This window comes from Echeneis naucrates, chromosome 14 (assembly GCF_900963305.1).
Source record: "Echeneis naucrates chromosome 14, fEcheNa1.1, whole genome shotgun sequence".
NCBI classification, from domain to species: Eukaryota; Metazoa; Chordata; class Actinopteri; order Carangiformes; family Echeneidae; genus Echeneis; species Echeneis naucrates.
Window position 1 is genome coordinate 13,749,740 of NC_042524.1, and position 10,375 is coordinate 13,760,114.

The following is a 10,375-nucleotide window of genomic DNA, read 5'->3' on the forward strand; positions in this document are numbered from 1 at the left end:
TAAATTCAACTAAAATAAAGAATTCACATGAAACTTTGGCGGTTTATTTTTGAAGGTTTTTCAGGTCAGTAGGGGGCAGTAACGAGCAAATAAACTCAAAGAAGAAACACCCAAAATAATAATTCGAGCAGCAGCAGCAGCAGCAGAAGAAGAAGAAGAAGAAGAAGAAGAAGAAGAAGAAGAAGAAGAAGGCGGAGGAAAGGTGTAGCTTAGCATTAGCCGTTAGCTCGTCAGTAAACGGAGTTCCCGTCAGCTGCTCCCCGCTCGGTGGCTGGCTGAGGTCGGGGCGGGAGTCGGAGGGGAATCGTATGCTGCCGGAGAGCAGGGAGCTCACCAGAAACAGCCCTGACTGAGACGAGCCCGCCGTCGACACCATGGAGAAACAGTTGCATTTGAACCTGTTAGCCTCCAGACCTCCCATGGCAGGCGGTTTTCAGTCCGGCTCCAAGATGAAAATGGGGTGAGTTACCATCCTAACGGCATGCTGTCAGCTGCGTGAACCGGAGCCGCCATCATGTCGCTGCTGTGTGTTTACAGCCAGTCCGAGCTGAGCTAGCTCGGTGTCTGGACCCCGCTCATGGCCGTTCACGGCAGCTGAGCATCTCACGATATAGATGGGCTCGCTTCAGTAAACATTTAGCAGCTAGGATGAGTCAGGGTGGACGGTGGCTCTTCATCACATCACATCGAAGGATGTAACTAAGCCAGATGTCATTTAAAACACTTTCCGTTGAGACAGCCTGTGGAGTGAAGGTCAGGAGTTGTTATTGTTTGTTTATACCAGCATGGTGCAAGCATCTTTGTTTGTTTGTTTGTTTGTTTTTTAAAGTAAACACAAGACACAATGCAACCTTATAATATTGCCCTTAAAAAGTAATCAAGAATTATTCAGTCATTTCTACAGCCAAGGTATTAGAACTTCACAGCTTATGTAAGTATAGAAATAGATGTCATTTCACAGTTTGCTGCTTGTATTACCTATATGGGCAATATAGTTTCTTTGAAGTTGTCCCATTCAACCACAAGAAAAAGCTATGAGAGATGAATATGTATTTTAATAACCCCGTTGCAATATGAGGTTGGTTTACGCAATGCTTGTTCATTTTTATTTCAGACCTGGACGGAAGAGAGATTTCTCCCCGCTGGCCTGGAGTCAGTACTTTGAAACCATGGAAGATGTGGAAGTGGAAAATGAGAATGGCAAAGACATATCCTTAGTTTTAACTTCTGTTTGTCCACAGAAAATGCAACATTAGTTAGTCACAGCCAACACTCAGGTCTTCAGGACCACTTCATTGTTCAATGCGATAAAACATTTTTACGGAGGATGTTTGTTCTTCATTTCGCATAAACTGTTTACTCTGCAACTCTTGCACAGCTCTGGTATGTATTTCCCTAACTTACCTTGAACATTTTCAGAATTTACTGCAGTGGTTCCCACGGTCCTGTGCTGCTCCTGCTCCACGGAGGAGGCCACTCGGCACTTTCCTGGGCAGTATTTACTGTGAGTATAATTACTATTACTGAGGCTCTATGACCTCTTTACTCTGATAAATTATGCGTTAAATCCAGATCAACACAAAGGAATATTCATGAAGCTGCTCTTTTCTTCAGTAACACAGCATGTGATGTGCATTATTCAATGTAAATGTTTCCATGTGTGCCTTTGTAGGCTGTCATATGCAGCAGGATCAACTGCAGGGTGGTGGCCATGGACCTTCGAGCTCATGGTAAATATAATTACATATTTTCACAGTGAGGGAAATGGGGGTTATTTGTCATTTTGGTGAGATAGTATTGTTAATCCTCTTTGAAAAGCAGAGACATCCTAATACTGAAGTCAAAAGGTGAAATTTGTGATAGCTGTATTTTAACAAAACATTTTGCTTATTATTTCTTTTATTTCATAATGTAATATATTCTTATCACTCACTCTATTTTTTCTAATATACTTCAACAATGTTCACTTTTTGGCAGCAAAATAAAAAAAGGCCCTTTATTAGATTTAAACAGGTTTAAAATTGCCACTCCATACCAAATATTATTAAGATTCTCGTGTATCATCTCACTGGACAATGTTTTTGTCTTCTGATGAGCTAAGGTGCAATATTCTCCTCTCATCACTTCAGGTGACACCAAAGTGAAAAATCCTGAAGATCTCTCTGCAGACACTATGGCTAAGTAAGTTGCTGTATGTGCAGTGAAGACACTGTCTGAGAATCACTACCTCTCTTTAACCAGCTTTGCGTCACAGGAGAATTAGGGCACAAGACAATAGTTAAAGAATTGTGCAGTCAGACATCCATGTGGTATGGTGCATTCTTGTGTTATAGTTTTCTTACCAATTACTCTATTATAATCTTTTCTTGTGGTTTCCAATTGTATATTTAGAAGTACTGGCATGTAAGATAGCGCAACATTAACGGGTTAATCTTATTTTTGTTTTTGTTTTACAAAAGGGATATCGGCAAAGTGGTTGAGGTGCTCTATGGAGAGACCCCTCCTCCAATCATGATTATTGGACATAGCATGGGTGGGGCTGTTGCAGTTCACACGGCTGTTGCCAGTCATATACCATCCCTGATTGGCCTCTGTGTTATTGATGTTGTAGAGGGTAAGTTATTGCACTCTCTTAAATGGGAACATCATACGCATATTTATTACTTTAAGGTGTTTAGTTGACTGAACGGTTGATTTTAGCACTTTTTCGTATTTACGGTAAATGTATATGATAAATGTTTATTGTGAAATAAAATCAAAAATAATGTTAAGCTCATGACAGTACTATTGGGTATGTATGAACAACCAATGCATTTGTTATTTTCATTCAGGTACAGCAATGGATGCTTTGAACAGTATGCAGAATTTCCTCAGAAGTCGACCAAAGACATTCAAATCTTTGGAGAATGCCATTGAGTGGAGGTAAACAAAACAGTTGAATCAGTGTGATTGTTACGCCTTTTCTGCTATGTGGTAGTTGTTGAAGCTGACAAACGTTACTTACTACAACAGGTAGGAGCCTTGTTGAAAGAATTTCTGGCATTTTTCAGATAGATTTTTCTGTTTAAAAAAAAAAAAAAAAAATTAGGGAAATCAGACCTGATAACTTTCAAATCAGGCTCACAGTACACTGGCAGAAACCCTGGTTTTACTTTGAAGAGCTCCCATTTAGAAGAGTGTATTCTGTGCTGATTTTATTTTGCTACATGAAAAGTAAATATTTTCACAAAGGTTATGGTTCATGTTTGAAAACACAACAAATGAAACGGGCCAAATCAGCAGCTGCTGCAGAGGAGAAGTTGCTGGTTTGATGCACAGACCAGCAATCATGGTCCCAAATCAAACAAACCCAAATTATTACAGCCTCCAGATACACACTGGGTCTGGCCAAATGTTGAAATACTGACAGTGGATCCTTTGGTTGTGATTTCTGCTACCATCAGGGCAGTGTGCGCCGCTTTCCTGCTGTTTTTGATAATGCTTAACTACAGAGTTAGTTCAGCTAGATGTTTGAAAGGCTTAAGGCTTGGTAGAGTGCTTGTATTTGTCATTGAAAACGAACAAGCAAAGAAGTTGGATTTGGACAGATTATGAAAGACTTCAACAAATGCAAAAGCAACAAATGACTGGTGGTGCAGCAACAACTACCGCCGCTATTAGTATTAGTTTTCTCCTGGATTGTCCACATTATTTTGTTTATAAATCTGCATTTTCTGCTTCTATGCTACATAGCAGTTATCTGATTTTTTTTGTTACTTACTTTTGCTATGCAAAGTCTGATTATTGTGCTTAAAACTATTCTTTTCCCTTGCTGTCAGTGTGAAGAGTGGCCAGATCCGAAACATAGAGTCAGCACGTGTGTCAATGGGAGGCCAAGTGAAAAAGTATGTGCTCATTCTCTCATCTGGACTTTATGTACTGCAATTTTGCTTACCACTGTTCTGATCTCCACAGATGTGAGGAATCCACCAGCAGTCCCGGAGGCTCTAATAGCATTGATGAAGGTATAATAGAAGAAGAAGAGGAGGAAGACGTGGAAGAAGAATCAAACAAAAAAAGAATGAAGGAAGATGATCAAGAGGTTATGCCTTTTGCTGTTCTTTTCTTTTGAATGTAAAATTAATTTTTCATGTGTGAGGGAAATAAGTTCAAAGGAACCTAAAAGGATTTTTGTTATAACAGATAAAAAAGGAAAGCATCTTTACCTGGCGAGTGCAGCTGTCAAAGACAGAGAAGTACTGGGATGGTTGGTTTAGAGGCTTGTCTGCTCTCTTTCTCACCTGCCCTGTGCCAAAACTGCTTCTACTCGCAGGTGAGGTGGTAATTCATACATTAAATGTGTTTGAATTGTAAGTTTGGTTGGAAATTCAGAGTAGTCTCAGTTGGTCAGATGAATATAAATAATTTGTCTTTTTTACAAGCAGCTTTGCCATTGATTTGTATAATTTCACCCCTGATGTGTTCCATTATACAGGAGTGGACAGGCTTGACAAAGAGCTCACTATTGGACAAATGCAAGGTAAAGAGGCCAAATGGAGATTTTATCCTTAGGTACCAGGTTGTACTCAGGTCATGTCATACACTGAAGAATATGGCACATGGTTCTCAATCATATCCATGGCTGAATTTTTTTGTTCACAGGGAAATTTCAAATGCAAGTCCTCCCCCAGTGTGGTCATGCTGTCCATGAGGACGCACCTGAAAAAGTAAATGGGGTTTACCTGATCATACACTGTGCCTGATGTGTTGTAATGTGATTTCTTCTTGTTTATTAGATGTAGATCAGATTGTTGCTCTTCTTTAACCCTTAACATCTGTCATCCACTGTTAGGTAGCAGATGCTCTAGCAACGTTTATGGTCCGGCACAAATTCACTGAGTTTAAGGAAGGATATCTCTGGTAAGTGAAGTATTTAACTGTGCACACTTTATAACAAACATGCAATAATCAGTTCACTTTTACTGTTTTTAATGTAGAATATATTGATATGCTATATCTTTAAAGAACTGAAGCAATAGTTGCATTAGTGGATATGTAGATGCAGAACCTTCATCATCTTTAATCTATTGCCTCTGTATTTGTTTTTCTACAGCTAATTTCCAGTTTTCAGTTTAAACATAGCCAGCAGTCATGGAAGAAATGTTTCAAGAGTCATGATCGTCATACAGTTTACCAGAAAATTAAAGAAAATATAATGAACATAATTATTACCATTATTATTGTTGCTTTTGTTATGTAGATCATTTGCCTTTCAACTTTGCCTTATTTTTCATTTTTTTCCAATCACTGGTATTTGATTGTGTTTCTTCTTTACAGAGTTGTTTGGGGTTTTTTTTTTATTATTATTATTGTTATTATTATTTCTGAAAATGTTGAGCTCTCCTTGTTTTAATGTTATATTTTGAGTGAGCACATAATGATTAATATGTGTTTGAAATGTTTGAATGTCTGAATTCAGACAACAATTAAAGATTAATGCAGCAAACAAAAATATTGAACATCCTTGCATTTATGTTATGTTTATTAAAAACACGGTCATTTTACATGTTGTACTTTAGTTAACATGCTATTGTGTGACAAGATAAATGTATCTGGTGTTTTGTAAAATTGAAAAATGCATTTTAAAAAATTAAAGTCAATATAGTTTCCCTTACTCACCACTTTGCCTTGACCTCAATGGAAAGCATCATGAGGTCAAGGTCAAAATCTGACACATCTTTATATATAAGACTTGGACAGAAAAATAGGATGTAAAGTTAAAAGTAGATGAAATAGCATGAACTGAACGTTAACTGGGCAAGAGGTCAGAGTAAATAATATTCAGGGTGTGAAGAGTTTCTGGGTTTCATGGCCCCCTTTTGACAGTCTAACAGATTTGTTGAGCAGCGTTTTGGTGAAACTGCAAAAGTGCTACAGCAAGGAACTGGAAGATGGGCTTTTTTTTTTTCTTTTAAGAAAGTCCAGTGTTTCCAATGCTATAAGATAAGAAGCATTCAGGCTTCTTTTTTATAATGAGGAAAATGTTATAGTCCTATTGTGGCTTCCAATTAGATACTGATATAAGATTAATCTGAGTTTAGCTTGTATCCTAGCAGCATTGATCCACAGAGCAATCCAAATCCTTCTAGACTTGATGATTGACTTCAGAACTCTCTTATTTTCTTCTCTGATGCCAATTAAAATTTGAACCTTGCACAGTGAAAGGCCAGAAAAGCCTCTGAATCCTATTCTATGCATCCGCAGCACTTCTTCCCATGTCCCCACTCATCTCGTTCATCCATATCAGAGATCAGTCAGCTCTATTTGGCCTCTACGAAGAGGCTGGTGTTGATGCTGCATGTGACTGTCCCCAGTCGGGCTCTGAGGTGGACTGGCTCCAACTGGCTGCTCACCAGCCCTGATAAAGGCCATGTTTTCCAGGTGGACATGCTTGTCGATGGGCCACAACTTTGGAAATGTCAATAACGCTTGCTTGTGTTGCCAGTGGTGGCGGTCCTTAAGCAAAGCTGTCAGGAAGCTGAGTGTGTATTTGAGAAAACCTTTTCTGAGGTACAGAATTGAAGGGGATTTGAGGAAAGATGCCGTTTCGGTAAATCCAACTGTTCCAGGTGGGTCCCAACATCCTTGATGGCTGCTTTGATTACAGTTGAGAGACTTAAATAAAAATCTCAGTGAAGTAAAACAAATGAGATAAACATCACAAAAAAGTAAAAAAATAAGAATTATTATTATTTGCATTTATTACATTGATACTTTTGGTATTGCATAGATTTGATTATAAAACTCCCTCACAAAATGCATTTTATTTCTAAAAAAAAATTAAATTTTCTGCTGGATACAGTTGTAGTTTTCTTAATTAATGAAAAAGGTGACCTTTTTTTTGTCATGTGCTTGGTCTACTCCAGTTTTTTTTTTTTTTTTTTCAGTTTTGCAGTTTTTAATTGTCCCCCCCTTGGATCACCACACAGAAATATTCCTCAGTGGTGCACAGTATAAATATTTGAATTATTAATCAGCTGTAATGACCGTCCTCCAAAGAGCTAACGCTGCTGAGCTTCTTCCAGGATTTGAGTCGGTAAACAGGGCTTATGCAAACAGGACAGTGGTTTTTTGATTGCATCATTTTGGGCCAAACTGTCATTTAGAAGATACAGCTGATGATGCAGTTGGGCAGACTGTGTGTTGTTTCCATAGGTCAGGGTGTTTTGGGTGCTTCACACACCCACACTCAGACAAGCCAATTAATCAATTAGTTAGACTCTGGCTTGATTCCCAGCAGCTTGGCCCTTGGATCAATGTTCTTTATCCAGAGCTAACCAGAGGCCCTCTCTGCAGCCTACATGGTGGACTTGATGGCTTTTCTGTCAAAGCCTGAAAAGTATTTTATAACCTTATGGTAGAAATTATGCCGAAGTTAGGGTATGGCAATCCTTTGTGGTGTACATCATCACCTGCATCAAGCACTGCCAGTGGCTTTAAACCCTAAACCTATTTATTACAACATACCTAAAACACTGAGTTACAGTAACACACCGAACATTTTTGTAACCAGCCACCTCACTGAGTTTGTAAATTCAGCTGCACGACTAGACACAGCTGAACTTACAGGAAGTACTGTAAAGCCTACTAATGAACTTGACACTCTGTTGCTTTGTTTACTAAATGGCTTTTATTTACTATCGTTTTATCGTTGACATTTATGCATTTTGTGCTGTCTTGAAAAGCACTCCATCCCTTTTTTCTATCATTATATTACTGATATTTTTTTTATGCCATGCATTTGGTTCTGTCATAAAGTAGTTTTTATGGTGAATAATGAAAACAATAAGAGTACATAACTATCTGTATCCGAAGTCTTGCACTCAATATAACAATCGTATAAAGAATATTGTATAGGATGTTGTTGTCACTTGTCATTAAACAAAACAGAACACAGTACCTTTTCTATTGAATAACTGCTATTATTTTTTTTATCTTTATACGATTAGAAACAAAAAATCATCAAGTACAAGACAATCTGGCATGAACAGACCAAAATAGATTTACACACCATTTAATAATGTTATGAATAATGTCTTAAACAAGTCAATGTTGTAAAGCTGATGGTGACATGAGAGGGGTGTACAGGTGTTAAGACACATTTTGGTGTACATTGCATCAGGAAAAGTCAAGTCTTATTGAAATGAGACCTGCTCAGAAGAGTTCATCTTTTTAGCCAGCAGATGTCATATTTGCTTTGCAAATGCCATAAAAATACACGCTGTTGCTTTGAATACAGTCTGGTCAATTTACTCAAATTTATCAGTGTGATCAACATGAAGGAACTTAGGTGATGTCAACAGGAACTGATATTATTGATTAAATTCCTTTGTCCTTCTCTCTCTCACAGTCCAGATGGACACTTGTGTAGAAGCAAGGAGAGACAGAGCACAGACAGAGAGAGCGAGAGACCAATTTATGTGGGTAAACAGGGAGGGAGGCAATGGCCCGCAGAATAAAGGAAGCGTCTGAACGGGGGGTGGACTAATTTAACTGATCTTTACTCCACCACAGTCCCGCAGCCCTCTCAATACCTCTCTGGCCTTCACGAAAGAGCACTTGAGGAGCTGAAAAACATTCCAGAGAAAGAAAGTACCTGGCGACAGAGTGCAGCTTTCACGTCCTCAAACAAGAAAATTGATTCTGTGGTTTTGGTTTAATAATCTCTAGTTCCATCAGTTATAGTGTTAGTCACACCGGCTGTGTCACTCTTTCCCTCTTGTTGTGGTGTTTCCATTCTGTTTTCACACCAAGTGCATGTAGAACAGACAAGGGTTTCTAAGCCATTTCTGAGCGAGAGAAGACACAGTTGGTCTTTGTGTTTCCTGATCCTGATTAGCCAAAGAACTGTTTTCCCAATAACATGTTTTAGCAATGCGCATCATCTACTTTTGGACTTAACACAAGAAAAACATTTACAACTATTTAAGCAAATCAGTCAGTTGAACTACCAGCTCAATGAGAGAATAAATGGTCATTTCTGTTAGTTTGATCATCCCAAAAAAGTTGTTAGACATGAACACCTGATAGAGTATTGCATCCCCCTAAATCACATCTTAGCTGACTGAACACCTTACTTATTCTAGCAAACAGTAAATATCAATATCCACAATTATTACTACAGGGCTTATTGATTTGGACTGATTTATTTTCTGTTATTATGGTCTTTTGGCTTACTCCTCTGTCTACTTTTTCCTTGTAACTGTTCCAAGCTGATGCATTGCACTCAAAGCAAACTTTCATGACTGAACTGAAGAACAATGGGAATGTTTGATGCACTCATTTTACCAACTTCAAGACAGATTAAAAAAAAAAATCTGTGCTGGTACGCTTGTGTGCACACTCACACACACAGACTTCTACACTGTCGAGTTGCAGATGAATGGGATGGTGGGAGAGTAATTGTATCCCTTGTGGCTCTCCAGAGGACAGCACTGAGACTCAAATTAAAGCACTGACCTGGTTAGCGTTCTGTCAGGGGGGGATGCTGCCCCGCAACCCCCATCTCAACCCATTCACATTCACTTTGCAGATGATAACTTGTTGACTATGGACAGAAACATATATGACATATGACAGACATATGACAGACCCATGCAGCCATAATTGACCTCCAAAAGAGCATTTAAGTTCTCCACAACCTTGATCTGTCACCTCAAAATGTCTCTGATTGCCATGAACATATTAAGTGCATATCCAGTGAGACGAAAGTTTTGAAATTTAAAGACCATAATTTTGTGATGCCAAAGTCGATTAGAAAAACATCATCATAAACTCCCATTATCATAAACCGGGCTTTACATGCCACGATTTCTCACATGGTGCCTCACGAGGATGCCAGCTTTTTTAACCAGGGGACACTTGTAGGAGTAATAAAGTTAACAATGGCGCAGTTCAGATTAAGTGCCCCAGGAGACCAGTAAAACATCAACCAAGGCCATGAGACTGGCAAAACTTAATGAGAGGCAGTGAGTAAAACTGTGATTCTTTGCTTTTACATGTCACCTGCAAAATGTGCTCTGATTTCTTATTTATTTATTTATTTACTTTTTGGAAATGTCATCCATGATGTGGTAAGACCATAGGATAAGAGTTATATAAGTAGGCCAACTAGGGGGATGCCTATATGATGTCTGTGGATTGCTGCACCCATAGTTGGACCAAAAGATAAATAGTTTTTACCCATCAAAGTTCAAGAATCATCTCAGAAAAGCGCTGCTCTTTATATATGCCCAAGTTAATTCGTTCTCTTTAATGAAGTGATCTAACTTTCAGCCACATGCTATTTATATATGCTACGTTGAATAATTCCTGAAAACTATGCTGCATGGCTGAC

General features: G+C 38.6%; 1 protein-coding gene across 2 annotated transcripts; it reads left to right on the top strand.

Moving 5' to 3' along the window:
- The first annotated feature begins 371 nt into the window (after nucleotides 1-371).
- Nucleotides 372-5,652, top strand: ppme1 (protein phosphatase methylesterase 1). Of its 2 annotated transcripts, none has more exons than XM_029519407.1 (14): nucleotides 372-460; nucleotides 1,115-1,208; nucleotides 1,412-1,504; nucleotides 1,673-1,730; nucleotides 2,130-2,181; nucleotides 2,460-2,614; nucleotides 2,832-2,922; nucleotides 3,819-3,884; nucleotides 3,955-4,081; nucleotides 4,183-4,312; nucleotides 4,475-4,519; nucleotides 4,642-4,706; nucleotides 4,832-4,899; nucleotides 5,093-5,652. In XM_029519407.1, the coding sequence occupies exons 1-14, from the start codon at nucleotides 375-377 to the stop codon at nucleotides 5,094-5,096; spliced, it is 1,134 nt and encodes a 377-aa protein (XP_029375267.1). In that variant the 5' UTR covers nucleotides 372-374; the 3' UTR covers nucleotides 5,097-5,652. The 2 variants fall into 2 exon arrangements, with proteins under 2 accessions (XP_029375267.1, XP_029375266.1); XM_029519406.1 differs by lacking the exon at nucleotides 372-460 and adding an exon at nucleotides 473-897 and having other exon boundaries at nucleotides 1,088-1,208; nucleotides 5,093-5,651.
- The last annotated feature ends 4,723 nt before the right edge of the window (nucleotides 5,653-10,375 follow it).

Excerpts from the sequence above, each read along its gene's own strand:
- ppme1 (XM_029519407.1), top strand. The coding sequence starts at position 375 with ATGGAGAAACAGTTGCATTTGAACCTGTTAGCCTCCAGACCTCCCATG. Across the intron at positions 4,082-4,182 it reads TGAAGGAAGATGATCAAGAG|ATAAAAAAGGAAAGCATCTT; the intron begins GTTATGCCTTTT and ends TTGTTATAACAG. Across the intron at positions 4,707-4,831 it reads ATGAGGACGCACCTGAAAAA|GTAGCAGATGCTCTAGCAAC; the intron begins GTAAATGGGGTT and ends ATCCACTGTTAG.